Below are 17,411 nucleotides of genomic sequence, written 5' to 3'. Positions count from 1 at the left end.
CCACGTCCGTTCAGCATTGGGGCTTACTCTCAACTCCCTTAACTTCCCATTCCTTGTGCAGAACATTCACCAATACGTTCGTTATTTATGTACATGTATATATGTATAGATACCACCTCGTTGCTCTGGTACTGCCAAACTCTCCACTTACACTGCTGATATTATTTAGTAAATTCACCATACTACCTTCCCGTTTCTGAGTATGTTTCATCACAACTCTACAAGTATCAGCTTCATTTTTTGAGCAAGCTGCTCCGACACGAAGTTAAGCTGCGATCCCGAATCCAGCAGCGCTTGGGCCCACAGAAACTGCCCAGTAGGAACGAGAACTTTCACGAGTGCCGTCGACAGTAGTACAATTGCTGAATCAATATGCTGGAACGCAGGTAGTGTGTTTGCATGCGAGGACTGTGAGTGGTTTGCTGGAGTGGAAGACGAAGAGGATGACTGCGAACCAGATGACGAAGTTTCCGATATTTGGGGTTGGTTTGGTTCGCTATTTGGTGAATTGGGTCGTTGATGCAGCCTCGTATGATGGTTTTGGTTGCACACACGGCAAGCTCCACTCGAACAGTGTTTCTCGAGATGTGATGACGAAAGATTATTTTTGGTGAATTCGAACCGCTCGATAGCGGTCATTTTGCGAAAGGTTTCACACTGGAACGGTGAATGGTATGACTGTTTGCAAAAGGGGCAGTTTTTCTACGGCGTCGACATGGCTGGATGCGCTGACGTTAGTTTGGAAGTGTTGGAATGAGATGCGGAAGACAGGCTTGTAGGATCGGATAATCGAGGCTTAGAAGCGACAACAGATTGGAGGACCAAACTATGACTACGTAGGAAATCGATTAGTCGATTGTACGTAGGAACATTGGTTGACCTCCGATGCGTTTCCCAATTACGCATAGTTATGGGATCTAGACGAGAACTGAGCATGAACACGAGAATAGTACTCCAATCGTCCGGATGCTCATCTAACTTCTCAAGCATTTTCAGATTTCGCTCATACTCATCGATCAGCCTTTTGAGAGAATCATAACATTCTTTTTTCATAGGCTCGGCTGTAAAAAGTGCTTCTACGTACGATTTTACTAGTAGGTATTTGTTCTCATACCTCTTTTCCAATAACTCCCATGCGACAGAATAGTTGGCTGATGTAACCTCAATTATTTAGGTCACATGCTTAGCCTCTTTAGATAATGATGAGACTAAGTACGAAAATTTGTCCACATTGCTGAGCGATAAACGATTTGAAAGTATCCCTAAATGTGGGCCATTCCCTAATGGATCCGTCGAAATGCGGAAGTTTGATTCCCGGAAATTTCACTCTTGACTGTACGGTATTTATAGCTGGTTGCACGACCATTGCGGTAGATGATGGTGGTTTTTGTATATTTGAAACCAAAAATCCTTTGATTTTCAGGTACGTGAGCTCAAATTCAGCACGCGTGGATTTATATAAATGTTCGAGTGATTCACGGGAATCTTCTTCTTTTATGTGGGATTGCTCTAGTGCATCATGATAATCATCCGATCACTCCAACTCTAACCTAACGCGCTTAAATTCACTGTATATCTCCTCTAGATATTCCTTCCAGGCGTCTAGCGTATACTTATCCGTTTCTTCGTTGTACCTTTACATGGATCTTTCCACATTTTTTAGAGAATCTATGCAAAAACGTTTCCGGCGGGAAAGCTTCCTGAATTCAATCGCCATCTTGACTGGTAAACTGCACTAGAACAATCGATATGAATTGCGTGTCACACACGTGCTTGCCAATTTGCCAACCAACTACCAAAATTGATCAAACCTACTCACGGTCGTACCACTCAAGTCATGCAAGAATTGCGAAAAATTCAGTAAACCAGCGAACTGAAACTTACTTTCGGTACCTCTAACCTCTTGGATCACATGCGCATGTAAATCTACTTACAGTCTCCGTCGGGGTAGAGAGAGAAACCCAAGCCACGCCACGCTGCGGTACCCAACACACGGTATAGCACACACTTCACAAAGGGCCGACGCTGCTGGCTGGAAGCTGTTTCACTGGCAACTTTTTCACAGTTCGATTTCGTGACAAGAATTTCTTTTTTTCCGTTATTTCTAATAGCGTCAGTAAAGTCTTAAGTTCAGTATTGTTCGTAACACATGTGCATTTCTTGTCACTTCACCACTTCACTTTAAGATTCACTCCGAACCGACCGCGAATCGCAAACACTGATCCCAAGAGTCTTTGATCCGGCTCGAAGGACCAATTTTTTATGTTACCGCGATCACCTTTCGGACCTTGGGAATCAGTGCTTTTGATTTGGAAATTGGAACGACACAACTTTATTCTCCTTCGAGTATAATATAGCGATATTCGGAGTGATGGATAGTTGTATATTTTACCTTCCAATGTAGACTAAGACCGATTTGCATATTCCTATCGGTTTTATATCGTAAAGCGGGAAGATGAGTGGGTAACAAAATAGAAAACTGTTCGTGAGTTCGGCAAAGATCGGCAGATCACAACCGGACGCTGCGATGGGCTGATAAGAATGATACCTTATACAATACCTTATACAATATTTTTCATAGTGCAAGTGATTATGTTTAAGAGACTTTTAAAAAAATATAAAATAAGTTTAAACAACTCGAAAGTATGACTGGCAAAAAAAGTAAGTGGAAGACTACAATCAATGATACTCACCAAGTTTAACGAAAAATAACTAAAAACCCGTTCTGCACAATTCGAGAAAACACTGATTTAAAAACGAATGAATTATGAGCCAAAAATTTAATGAAACCAATGATTGCATAACATGTTTATGAGATGTTCTATTATTTAACGAACATGATTTACATATTGTAGGGTTTGTTAAATCTCGAGAATTGTTGGTCCTAGGATAAAAAAAAATAATATTTTTCTTTCATGTAAATGATTTTAAATGTTTTACAATGTTTATTCCATTTTTCTACGTTACCTACCTTTTCACTATTTCGCAAAGCGTTTAAACTTTTTTGTTTTGTACGTCATTAATTTGAACTAAATTGACAGAGTTTTCTAATTGAAATATACAAAATAAAATAAAAGGGTCTTGGTTTTGATAAAAAAAAATCATCAAATTATGAGTAAAATTATCATAGTAAGATTTTTGACCGGTGTATTTCGAATACAATTTTTCTAATTTTTTCGTACACCAGAATTAATTCAGGTATCTGGATTTCTGGCTTCCAATTTTATTTTCGAAAAAAAAGTTAACGATTTTGGATAGGCCCTTACAAACAATCAATCGTAATTTTAACTGTTTTTATGATGATAAAAGTTGTGATTTTGATTTGCGTGGAGTGCGCGAAGACAGTGGGTCTTCGTAGCCTAAATGGCTTGGTCTACGATACTATTGGCACGGTCACTACAAAGCCCAGACTTGAGTCCAATAGAAAACTTGTGGTCTAGTGTGGATCAAAATGTTGCCGTTGGAGTCGTAACTAATCGCGATGAGCTGTTTGCAGTCAAGACCCTCGTTGATAGGATGTCTCAATATTTGCAATTCGTGATTGATGTTGAAGGTAAAAGGTAAAGGTAAAATAATTTAAATTTAAGTAAAATATAAGTGTACTCGCCAGTCATCAAAAATGACCCTTAGAGAAACAATCGGCTGACCGGATGGTCAATTGTCGACCATATCAAGCGGAAGTTTACTTCAAACACTCCAAAAATATCCATTTTTTCTAATACAGCTTTCCAATATATCTAATACATCTCGCGCTCCCATCACCATCACTGGGGGAAACCTTTTAACTGATTGCTCTCCCGGAACCAGCTGTTGCTCCGGATTCCTTGCGCCGTTCACAGCGCACTTCACTGCACTCTTCGCGGACACTGACGGGCGCTTCGAACTTCATCCCGAGTGTGGCTTATAACTCTCCACACCCAGAGGTAATCTGCCGCCCGCGAGAGTCCATCAATATCGAATTACATCTCCATCAAAACTTTCATTCCCATCGCATCACCCAATCATCAGGGGTGGCGGTGGGAGGACAGGTGTCGGATAGCTCCATTCGATTGGAGCAAGGAAAAAAAAGCGAAATACAAAAGAGAGCTAACAGCGGAAAGCCAATAGTAATAATATTGTCAAGTTGGTTGGTTCGGATGTGGAAGATGCGGAGTTGCTCCCCCGCCGCGCGCGCTTCTGTTAGGTTACGGTGGAAACCAGGTACGGAAGCTGGGGTCAAAAAAGCTTCATATGACAGCATCTTTTTCTGCTATGCTGTAAGAGGTACCGTGAGTTGGGGAAGGTATCCGCGCGATACTCGACTCTAGGCAGTGAAGAGACCATCATTCGCAGCCACCGAAAACTAATGGCACATCATTCAATCCGGGTTCGGTGCATATATTTGTTCGAGGAAAAGCAGCAGCAGCAGCGGTAAGGATTCTGCTCTGAGTTTTATTGAACGGGAGCGCGTGAAGGAGAGCGCGGAAAAAGAGGGAGATTTTCCGAATTTAGTCGGTCCAACGAGAGACAGCATCCTTTGGGAGAGGGCACTGTGAGTGGTGAGATTCGCTGAGAGCGAGCAGCAGGTGAAGAAAGGAATTTAGGACAGATTCGGTTTTTTCTCCTCTCCTTAAGGATGCTGCCGCGGAAGAGTGTTGCCTCGGATGCAGATTTTAGTACTAGATCAGACGTCATCGGTGACGGTCGCGTGACCTGCCCTTCCACGGTAGAGTCAGTAGTTTATTGAGCGGTACGCCCTTGGGTCGCGTTCGTTTTGTGCCACAGATAGGGGACGGTCCGAAATTTGGGAACCGACGCTGGATAGACCATCAAAATAGTTTGGAATCGGTGCTCGGAACGTTTGGATCCGTGGCTAGTGGGGAATTTTGTGTATTGGTTGTGATTACCTAGAGCTTTTCGCAGTACTGATGTAGTGATTAAACTTTGGGGAACGAAATCGAGCATGATTAGCTCACGTACCGATGAAGTGATGTTTTTGTGGACTGCTAGCAGCTGGCAGCCTTGGTGGTGGTTTCGAAACACTGTGGGCGGTATATGAACCAAAACATGGAGTAAATATTGATTAAAATTAAAAATCCAATCCAATAGAGCCGAGGTGGAGTTTGATTTATTGTCTGCCTTCTTCGCTGTGACAGTACCAGTGATAGTAATTTCGTTTGTTCGTTCGAACGAAAAGAACAGCGATAAAGCGTCAAACCTGTGGTTTTGCGCCACCCATCCTCTCCCAACTCGAGGGAGCATTTACTGTGAAAACAAGACGAAGTTGGCCCACATCCGGCGGATGCTGGCACGGGTGAAAACGGTGAAACGGAGGTTTTATTCGCAATGTGAAAAAGTGTGTGTTTTTGGCTTTGGTAGTGGCATGCGGTGCCGAATGTAGAGTGTACTCTGTGCAAGTCAATTCGATTTGGAGAAGCTGTCAGCCAACGAATGAAGAAGCAAGGCTAAATCCCTACACTAGTGTTCGTGTGGTTCGAAATCGGAATAAAAAAGTTATTGTTATTCGAACCAATATGTCATCTCGGGGGCAATTTATTACCAAAATGGCGCAATTTATAGCGCTGATAAAAGAATAGAAATCTGCACATTTACGACGTGCCGCTGGGGGTGTGTTTGTGTTCGTGAGAATTTCACTTATCTCTAGCTCTTTACCCGCGCGCCACTGTTGGAGTGGGTGTTGGTGCTGTTGTTGACCAAAATGCTACTCTCCACCGGCTGATAACAGACTGCCATAAAAAGTAATGTAACGACGAAATAAATTTAGAAAAACGAGCGAAAAAGGTTAGCAAACTCCGAACACTCCGATCCATTGAATCTATATAAACAGATGAATGTTTATTTCCGTATTCTGATACCTCTTTCTGCACAATCATAACATTAGTGTTCTAGTGAATAAGTAAGTGTCAATTGTGTGCGTTTCTCCAGCAATGTTTCCTCATCTTCACTTAATCCGAGAAGATTGATTTCAGTGGTTTTCCATTAGATTAAAATTGAATTGGTGTGCCAAATAATGAAAAAAATGCACCTTACCAGTGTCAAAATTTCAATACAAGTACGTGTCAGAAGTGCTCTCCCATTCATTACCTACAACTAGAACGTGAAGATTCATTCAAATAAAAAAAAAGCGAAAAACCAACCGAAACCGTAAGCCGTAAGCGCATTTGTCGCAGAATCTAAAATATTAGCATAAATTGCGAAGAAAATTGCCCCAAAATTGCTTCTCTTCCCCACAATCCGCACGATACAAAAGCAGTAGAAAGAAAACGAAATCCTCTTCGCCAAACAACAACATCAATCAGGGTGGTAGGGACACCAAACGAGAAAAGTCCTCCCTCTCGGATTCGCGGCACGGCGCGGAGTCAAAAGTTTCCTCTTCGCACCAATCCGTTGCCTCCCCAGAGCTCGGCCAAAAGTAACATTAGCGTCGTGCAGGAATAAAAGAAAACGAAGCAGAAACAGTGAAACACGTAACGGACGCAAAAAGTTCCTCAACGAACGAACACCGACAATTATGGAATTGATTATGACGAGCTGCCGCCGCCGCCGCCCCGCTGCTCCGTGCGCTCACCACACCATCACACGGTGGAGACGGTGGTACTTTGTGGCGGAGGTCCTGCTGTTGGTGCTGCTGTGGGCTAGCGCCGGGAACAGCACGACGAACGCCCAAACACCAACGGAGAAAATTCCACTGGGTAAGTGTGCTAAGCCACGGCGTAAATCCGCCGTAATAACTAATAATATCCGATCTGTAGCGCAGCGCGCGTGGAGCGTCTTTGGACGGTGGGGGAACAAGAAAAGCTTGACGAAAAAGAAATGAAGTAATGGTTATTAGAAAAATTCCGGGCAGGTATTCTATACCCAGGTGAGCACGGATCTGAGACGTGGTTTAATTTTTGACCGAGCCGAGCTGGTTGGTTTCTTGGGAAAATGATTTAATGGAGTTTGCGGCTTGAGCTAATTCCCGAATGAAAGTTTGTTCACCACCCGACCCACCGGACCGGCCTTCCATCCCGAGCTGGGCTTGGGTGAAATCAATATTTTACGGTTATTGTTTGCGAGTGCGAAGTTGTTGGGTTTCTAATGAAAATTTGAATGTTTATTGGCCCTTGAGGTGGAAGCGGAATCCGGTTTCCATTGGGAAAAACACAATGGGCTGGTTGAGTGGACGATAGCAAACTTTGAAAGCTTTATTGGACTCGTTAAGCTGGTAACTTTATCGAGATATTTTTCACTACACATGTTTCTGGGATATTTTATATCAGATTGGCAGACATTCGGACAAGTTAGTGCAAAAAAAAACACGAATCAACAGGGATCGCTTTGGATAATTCGTTTCGTTGATAGTGAATTCTAGTAGAATGTATTAATTAATTATAGCTCATATTTCCTGAATGTCTCAAAATTTGATTAAGTACCAAGATACATGTAATTTCCAATAAACAATTAAAATTGGAGTGATTGGTTACATCAGATGCTACTTCTCACCAATTAGACTACCCAATACAATCAACTTTTGGTTAATTCTCATCATTAGGAATTCAAATATTTTTCGTATGGAAAGGAAAGGTACTATATTCCTTCCTATCTGAACTTAACTATATTTTTGACATAGAACACATAGGTTTCGAATTTAAATTTTATAATCAAACATCATCAACCAATATTCACGACTTTTGAATCACAGAAATTTAATCTTTTTTATTAATTCTTGATGAATTAAATCGTTAGAGTATGAAGTCTATGCTAATACATAAAGGACGGAGTGGGGTCACAAAAGCCCTTCACAGAAAATTGTTGTATTTTGTTTATAAGTTGCCATACTACAAAGATTGTTAGTGAATTAACCTTTTGCGATCGTATTGAATTTGGACATGGGTGTCGTACTGGTCGGAATTATTTTCACATAAAAGAAAAGTGATACATAACTTGTAAAATAGTGATAAATAAGGTTTTTTTTTTTGAATTTTTTTTTTAAACTTTAGATAAGTATTTACTGAACAATGTGTTTTAATGTGTTGTTTTCATACAAAAATTATGCGTTGCTATAATTCTTCTCCATGTGATATCTTTCGAAATAGTCCCCTACAAGCAGTCCTGGTTATCGCATATACAGCGACGTAGTGAGGGGAAGACAGCGCCCCCGGCAAACTATGAAAATGGCGACCCAAAAATTACCACTTTATTCGATTTTTTCACTAACTTTTAGTTTCTGATACTTTGAGAAAGCTACTCACTTATACCAAAGTTCACCTTGAGCAGTTTATCCGTATTTAGAAGGTTAGGAAAAATCATTACCAGCTTCGCTTATTCTCTAGTCAAATCTTTGCCTTGCGTGCTTTAACTGAAGTAAAATGATCTTGAATTGCATTTAAATCAAGATCTGCTAACGATTCATTTTCGATCGAAAAAATTGCCAAGCCATTGAGGTCTTGGTTCATTTTAGAACGCAGATAATTTTCAATCAATTTACGATTGATGAAACTGTGTTCGCACGATGCACGGTCTGTGCCATTTTTACTCTAGTGTAAACCACACTAGCAAGCTATTTCATTCCAGCACAAAAATTGCTCAAAAATTGCCTTTCAATAATACATACATTATTTAGAAGTATGCGTTCTTATAATGCAGTTTAAGAAATTAAGTGTGTTTCAGTTAGAATTTGGTCGCTTATTTTTATTTACTTCAGCGCCCCTAGTTGCCACATCGAGAAACTATTGACAGCGTTTTGATCCGGGTGGTTTGTTTATTCAGTAGTACAGAATTCGTCAAAATTGAAGGATACATTTAATAGTTATCGACGATGGAACGCGAAAGGCGAAAAAAAAATCGAACAATCACATTGAGAACCCTACGTGGTCGAACACCGATGAAAACTTGAAGAAAGTGAAAGAAATGGTGCTTGAAAATCGTCATACCAGCTTAAGAGAGATGTCGAGTGAATTTGGCATTGTATATGGAACGGCACAGCATATTGTTTTGGGTATGAGACGCGTGGTAGCAAGGCTCGTTCCGAAGAATCTGAATTTCGTGCAAAAACACCATCAAAAGACAGTTGCTGAAGAGATGATTTCTCAAGCCCAACGTGATCCAACCTAACGGATAATTACGGGCGACGAGCCATGGGTCTATGAATTTGACATAGAAACAAAGCAAGAATCGTTCGAGTAGCGCTTCGAAGACGAGAAAAAACCGCGTCAAATCCACTCAAAAGTGGATGGTGATGCTGACTCTTTCTTCGATTGTCAACGCGTAGTGCACTATGAGTACCTTCCACCAGGCTAGACAGTCAACAAAGAATATTATTTATCCGTTTTGAAACGTTTGAGATATGCTGTACGTCGGCAACGACCTTAAATGTAGGCCGACAATTCTTGGATTTTGCATGATGAAAACGCGCCATCGCACCGAGCCCGAATTGTACTGAATTATTTGACCAAACATAGGATATACTTCTAGGCGCCTTGGATGAGAGCAAAGAGAATGTGACGAGGGAACTTAAAACCATCCTTTCGTTGGCCTACCAGGGATGCATGGAGGACTTGGTCAAGCGCACGATAGATACAATACGGTAGCGCGACTTATGAGAAAGGCCTTTCAGCCATCTTGGCTTTGTATGTAAACAATCTGCAATATATTGCAATATCTTTTTTTTTGCTCTTTGTGTGTGGAATTGTTTTGGTGGGTAAAGGTAAATCTTTTACGGGTAAAGTTAGGTTTGTAATATACTCTATCGTATTATATGTTTCAGCTCAAGAGAATAAATCGATTTTCGGTGTCGGTCGGTGATGGAGGTATTTTTCCCGCGTTTTGCAGTTAGAGACGTCGGTTAATTGTTCGATTGTAAGGTTTCTGGAGTTTCTAGTTTTCCTATATCTAATATTCTTTGTTTCTGTGTTCTTGGTTAACAAAAACTTAATGCATGTTTTTGATGGGGCATAAAAAGATGATATAAAAGGATTTCTAGGAACTTCCTGCGACTTGTTTTATCGTCGATATTGTTCAGCTCATATAATAAAAAAAAACAAACCAGAAGCTGTAACTGTAAAAATAACCATAAGCCACCGATTAATTTATAATTTACAGTTTACAATTCTTCCGCAAGTGCAATTATTTCACAAGTGTGTATATGTGTGTCCATTATATTTAGTGAACAACTATCCGTTCAATCCGGTGACAAAAGGACTAAAATCAAATAAGAATAGTCCGAAAATGCATTATATTTAATAAATATTCCACGCCACTGACATTCTTTTATCTTAAAGGTCACTTGTCTAAAAAAGTTACTCCTGTACGCGCGTCTGTGTCTCAGACCGAAGGTGGTGAAAAAGTGATATACATCCCCTTCGTACCAACTTATACGATACGCTAAACGATGACGAACAACGAATGACGAAGCTAGAGAGAATCGCAATGTCGTAGTGTTGATGTTTTCTGAGAAATGAACGAATTATTGATTTCTTGGTCTCTCAGACCTATGCGCGAGTATAGGAGTGTTAACCGTCATGGTGTTTCGTCGAAATTCATCTGATATGCTAAATCATTTACGGTTGAACCATAAAAATGATTCCTTGGTGGTGGAGGAGACTGGGAAGAAGAATTCAGGGTCTGCAGGAGTAAAATGCGGATTTAAAGAAGGAGGTCTCAGCTCCCGTTCTAAAATAGTAGTATTCAAATTCAGAGTGCCGAGGAAAATATACCATACTAGTGGTCAATGATTCTATAAATGTACCTCTTTTGAAGTAGTAGCTATAAGGACCAAGCAGAAATATTCAAACAAATCAGCTATTTCAACAACATTCAAAGAACAGGTAATTTTGAACAGAAAAAAATTTATGTAGATACAATAATAATATTGTGCATCCTTCTCATGATGTGCTTTTTTTTCAATCGTCCTCAAAAAATCATGGAATGGTAAATTTATCAATATAATAAAATACCATTTTATTCAAGAACAGTTATTCTGCACCATGTTTATTTCAAAATTATATTTAATGTAACTTTTAAAATTATGACATCATATTTTTTTTTATAAATATGTCTGTTCTTTTTGATTACAAGAAATAAATATTCGCTCGGTTAATCGAATACTGACAAACAATTATTCGAATGAATCGAATATTTAAAAATTACCCCACGATTAATCGACAATTGAATAAACGAAAAATTTAGACATCTCTATTTGCAGTAAAATCCCTTTCCACAGTCCTCTGTATATTTATACCGTTTCCCCTCGCGCACTTATTGACGACACGGTCACACCTTTATTCCACACATCTTGGTCAAGCGTTAACACATGTGGGTTGCTTCAAATGAATTGTATTTTGAAAGAAATTAAATAAATTTGCCTGAAATTTAACCCATTTTAGCCCAAGCGTTCGAAAAATCGAACAGCAACTTTGATCATTTTTCATGTCTTTGGAAAGGCACCATTTGGTGATGGTTTTGCACCAAAAGATTGCTTAATTTATTAGCTATATCGATTTCATTAAATTTCGAGTAACTTTATTGGGTAATGAATTCGATTTAAAGCAAGTATGTTTGGAAGGTGTTTTCAATTTCAATTAAAAAACTCAATAAAATACAAAAATATGTGAACTTTTCAACAATATTGCTTTGACAAAAGGACAAACATTGTGATATAGAGCGAAAATCATTCGATTGTGCCTCCTACAGGAAAATAACAGCCGGAGAAATTGAGTGTTCGAAAAATCGAACGTTGGCCATAACAAACATTTTTTTTCTGCTTAATCAACACCAACACATCTAACCTCCGCTGCGCATTTTGATTTGTTTACTTTAGAAGACGGAAGGTTTTTCATTTATTCTTGCATTTTCAATTGTGAATGTTTGCAAATATCGATTAACTTAGCAAATATTATTGAAAATCCGTATGATTTTTTTCCGTAATAACCTTAGGTGATGGCGGCCCGTAGAATTTTTTGTGTGGAGGAGCTGGAGGAAATGATCAGTTCGTGTAACGAGGATTCTAATGAGATTGTTTGTGTGAATAATCTTCCGCCAGACCGAATATTAACCTCCCAACCCTCTATGCCATTGTTTTTTCGCAGTACTCTGGTACTTTGCAGGTTTTGGAAAATGTTCGTTTTTTCGGGAAATGGATAATTAGGGAGACTAATTTTTAAGCATTGACATTTCTCCACAGTTAACAATAAAAATAACAGCATATGCTTTCGTTTGAAAGAAAAAGCCTACCAGTAATAAGTTAAAATTACATAAAATAAGAAATACCACATCTCACCTTAGGTGGATTAATTTGGGTTTATACTTAGAGACTTCCTTTCTCCTGTTCTTATTCTTCCCGGAATTCAAAATTAATGCATTTATGAATACCGTATATGTGCGGGTTTCGGCCAATGTTCGATTTTTCGAACAGTCATTTCCCGGAAAATGGAATATGGGAAAAAAATAATTCTTGAACATTGGAGTTCCTTTAGCGTCAATAATCGAAATTGCTTTCGTCAAAAAAATAATTTTTACAGCTTGGTCGTTAATGGGTTAACTCTATTTTGTTTTATTTAATAAATCCCGGTACTTTATGATCATAGAGTACGAAAAAATGGATTTTTAGACAAATAGTTGGTAACAAATTTTATCTTGTCAAGCGGAGGGTAGGTTCAAATTTGTTTACGCAGATGAATTTGCCCGTAAATTGATGATTTGACAAGGGATCTGTAGTTGTGGAACGACGACAATGGTTGTCATCACTGAGGCATCAATTACAAGGAGGAGTGTCTTCAGAACAGGAGTTTTGCCATTCATTCTATCACACAATGGTCCAGTGAAGTTCTGGTCGACTCGACAAGCTGCCATTACAGCCGGAATGGCATCAAGGAATATAAGGAGAACAAAATCAACTCCATTGATAAAACTATCAATCCACCAAATTGTTCGGATAATCGATTATCGAATTGAAGAAATGTGGCAGAACCATCAAAAATACAATTCAAATGCACCACTTTTCCAAGAAGATTGCAAAAACAGTTACCAGCAGTACTGTGCAGAAAATGATGGGTGGTATCACACGAAAAGTTTGAAAATTCATCCGAACAGATGACGAATAATTTTCATGTTTTTTTAACCTTAAAGCTGATAAACCTACAAAATAATGCTGAGAAATGTTCTAACTGAAACAGACTTTAACTGTAAAACATCGTACGGATATTCACGGCCTATTTCGGCGCCCCTCCACCCCTCTGTATTGGCTCCATGCATCTGTTTTGCATTGCATGGAGAGGCGCTCAGGTATGCGTGGAGAATAATCAAAAGGGTATTGACGTAATGTGGTGTTGGGTGTTTCAATTCGAAAATCAGAGAGAGGTTATTGGTTTTATTAATGTACGGACAGAAGCAACTACTCATGATGGGTGTTTTTTCCTCAATTGGAAGATGAAATATAATATTTTATAGTATAGTCCCAAAAAGAGATAACATATGATTATTCTAGTAAATTAACGGCATTCATTAAAAAAAAAAAACAATTAAAATATCTTTCCTTTGCGAACATTGCATGCTTCGAAAAGAGACCTCAATTTTACTTCTTTCAACAATAAACAATACCAAAAATAAATGATTTAATTCATTGCATCGGCTCCCTCTTCATTTTTACCACTAAATACTTTTTTCAGTGTCACTAGAATCCACTAGAATATGTTGTAGAAAAAAGATTCTTTAATTCTGTCTATTGTTCCTTACAAAAATGTGGGAGCAAATGTTACATTTCAGATGAGGCTTTTATTTTAATTTCTAGGACATTATAAATGCAGCTATTTTAAATGAGGGGCTCAGGCGGAAAGGGTGTAAGTGATTTGATCGATTTCTCTTCATTAATTTTCTTTCTAGTTAACCCATTAGTGCCCAGCGTATGAAATTTAATACGCAAAAATGCCCGTTTTTGGAAAACAGTTTTTGATGAAACTGAAGTCTTAAGCGCATTTTAAATGATACCACATGCCAATTTAAGAGTGTTTTTTGTGTCAGTGTCCTTTTTGTTGTTTCGTTGTGTATTGAAACTTGCGAAGCTCGAGTTTAATTGAGTCGCAAAAGTAAACATAAATTTATCAAAGTTTTACGTCTTAAAGGATTCTAAATTGCTCCAATCTGTGACACAACACTATTAGACGAGTGTAAAAAATGATATCTAGCAAAAAATCCGAAGAAAATTATGAAACCGCAAAAAAATCTATGTTTACTTTTGAGCGTATGAAATTTCATACGCTTTGCAACGGTATATTTTTTTTCTCAGTAGTATATATCAGCTTCCCGATAATCCGGAGGAACTGTACAATTATCTGATTGGTTTGGACGAAGACGCTTTCGAAAATCTAGTGTCAACAAATGATATTGACTTTGTCATCGTGCCCCCCAGCGGTGGAGACAGCGATGTGGATGCTGGAGATAGTGACTCGGAGGAGGCCCATTTCGGTTTTGGCAAACAAGTGAATTTCGAGAGCAACATTGAACGAGGCCAATCGCAAGAATGCTCCTCGGGCAGCAGCAAGAAGCGCAGAGTCAGACACTGGGAAGAATGACCCTTAATTCGAATGAGTGACATAAATCCAGCAAGGATCGAGTTCATGCAGATCAAGCCTATACACTCGAAGTCATCGAGAGTTAGGTTAGACGGAATAAATAATTTCATTAATACGAATCCAACTGGTACCCAACGAAGGTGTGCGTATTGCAACCGATGTACGCCGTATATTTGCTTGAAGTGTGATGTGGGTTTGCACCCTTCGGAGTGCTTTTTCTGGTACCATACTCAGTGATACTTAATCCGATACACTGCCGTTCTACGCATAACTGTACTATGTTCTATGCAATCCCTATGAATCGTGGGACAATTATGCGTAGAATGGCAGTGCTAATAAACCATGAAAATAGTTGTTGAAGTTGAATTTTATGAAATAAATCTGTTTTGTTCGATATTCAAATGATTTCCATTTTTGATACTGTATCGGCTCAGCTTATGAAATTTCATACGTCAGATTTCTCAACTTTCAAAGAACACCAAACCAAAATATTGCGCTTCCCCCCGTTTCGGGACAAACCTAGATGGACTAGAAAGCTTCATGCCATTTGGCTCAAGTTCTTGTACACCTGAGCAGTAATGGGTTAATAACTCAACTGCAAAAACGTTCCAATTTGCGTTTGCTATAGAATCCGATAGATGAGGCTCTGACCTATCTGTCACATTGTCAAATCCAGCTGGGAATGTGGTTGCAGCTATGCAGCTATGAGAGAGTCGATGTAGAGATATCGATTATGTCACTTACACTCCTTTCATTTTGAGTCCCTGAAATGCAAGTTCAAATTTATCGTTTTTATCATTTATTTCCAATTAGATTGAAATGAACTTTATTTGAAACATAATTGTGTGTATGTCAGGAAGATGTCCCCTGATGTTCTTTTAAGAATATATGATACCGCAGATGTGGTAATAATTTCAATTCGTTGGATGTACCCGTTTTGCTTTTTCTGACAGTCAAATTTTGTTAGGAAGGAACTCCGACAAACTATAACTTGTGAAAAAATTATTAATATTTCATTATAATATTATAACATTTATAAAATCCGTTATCCGAGCGACCTTATCGGACTATTGGTCTGACGAAGTATATCCAGATTGATGTTCAAGTTCCGCAATTTTGTCTCCCATATCCCTAAATCCACTCGAATAAGTGTCAGGTATAGGGTTAAAGTTTTCTCTATTACAATATTCTTCCGTATAACAATTATTCTGCTCACTTATGGTATTCAAACAGTCTTCCATCTGTTGCTGTGATAATTTTTGAACGATTTTTTATTTTGGGTCTCTGAACGCGAAGCTTATCCAGTATTTATGAATAATTTAGCAACATAATACCACTGTTGAGTTCAAATACAGATTTTACATTACACATCGACTGTCCAAAAGGGAAAAAGGGAGAAAGGAATTATTTATGAAGTGATTAGAGAACAAGATATCCCACGATGTTATCCGCACTCTAAGGATTACATACAACGGATAATCTACTTTTAAATAGCTTTATGATTGATTAAAAAATGTGTATCTCCAACTTTATAAATGCCAATAACAGCCAAACTGTGAGGACCTACTCTAATGACAGAAAATCAATGATGAGTTCTGTTACCTTCTTTGTGGTCTCGACCTGCTGAAAACTTCCTGATAACCTAACAAATTAAAATACGAAGTCATTGGATTATCTGATGACACAATTATATTAGTCACTAGCTGACTCGCCATCCCACCCAAAATTACTTCATCCCACCCAAAATTAATTTTTTGATATGAATTTTTTCGAACATTCACGTTTTCTTTCTAAGCGAACGTTCGTAAGTTTAATTGCAGAACTCGCCATTGGTTGGGCTTCCTTTTATTACATTTTCGTTTTATTATAATTTTCCTTTACTTCTACCAATACTCGTCATTATAATATTTTTTTTTCAGACACAATTTTCGCTTAAGATTCTTGATTCACTTGCAAATAACATGTTTCCCCGTTACATGTAATACATGTTTGATACAGAGACGTAAAGTTTCATTCATAATTTTTATTTTCAAAGCGCGTTATTCCACGTGAGAATTTATTGACATTTTCGGAGTACGAAGCTTAATTCCGCAAACGCGGAATCCAAACAACGGCTAACAACGACGTCATTTTAGTACAAAAGGGATTTTTTTTAACTTTCTCTCAGAGCTTTTCAACGATTTCGAAGTTTTGACCGTAACATAATATAGATCTACGGACAGAGACGAATGCAACAAAATATAGACAGCTCAAATCGGACGACCTTCCTCGGGTTTTGCGCTTACCAACACATTTGGTCTTCCATTTTTTTCCAAATTTCCAATATCAGGATCAGGATCACTAGATTTTTATACCAATGAGTCTGAAATGGCTAGATCTACAGACATTGACATATAGATGTATGGTTCAATAATCCCAGCTATATGTGAATTCCAAAAGAATAATATAGGCATGCCAATATCTGTATTTTCTGTACAGATGAATCTGATCAACGTTCCCTTGATTGAATTCTTATTCGTTACAACGCTATCAGTGAGTTGATCAAGTCCACTCCACGATTGTGTCTCATTTACCACTCACCCGAAAGACTGTTACCCGAAAGACATTCACCCGAAATCCACTCACCCGAATGTAACAATTACCCGAATGCAACATTTACCCGAATGTGACATTCACCCGAATGTAACAATTACCCGAATGTGACATCTACCCGAATGCAACACTTATCCGAAAGAAGAATATATTCGGATGATACGCAAAATTTATTATTGGTAAATATTTGTATATGTATTTCTGAACAGTGTTATATAAAGATCATATTAGTCTCGTCATATTAGTCTCGTACGTTCATTTCCATTTCCA

The 17,411-nt window shown here is 38.6% G+C and overlaps 1 protein-coding gene across 3 annotated transcripts in view; it reads left to right on the top strand.

The window, feature by feature from the left end:
• The first annotated feature begins 4,669 nt into the window (after positions 1–4,669).
• LOC129771202 (glutamate receptor 1-like) overlaps positions 4,670–17,411 on the top strand; it is a 479,865-nt gene continuing 467,123 nt past the window's right edge. For all 3 annotated transcript variants that reach the window (XM_055774616.1, XM_055774615.1, XM_055774614.1), the window contains exon 1: positions 4,670–6,692. In XM_055774616.1, the coding sequence (XP_055630591.1) occupies positions 6,512–6,692 (181 nt within the window). In that variant the 5' untranslated portion in view covers positions 4,670–6,511. The remainder of the gene's footprint in view (positions 6,693–17,411) is intronic.

The sequence above is a fragment of the Toxorhynchites rutilus genome, chromosome 2 (assembly GCF_029784135.1).
Source record: "Toxorhynchites rutilus septentrionalis strain SRP chromosome 2, ASM2978413v1, whole genome shotgun sequence".
NCBI lineage: Eukaryota > Metazoa > Arthropoda > Insecta > Diptera > Culicidae > Toxorhynchites > Toxorhynchites rutilus.
This window is presented reverse-complemented; position numbering and strand designations above follow the sequence as displayed.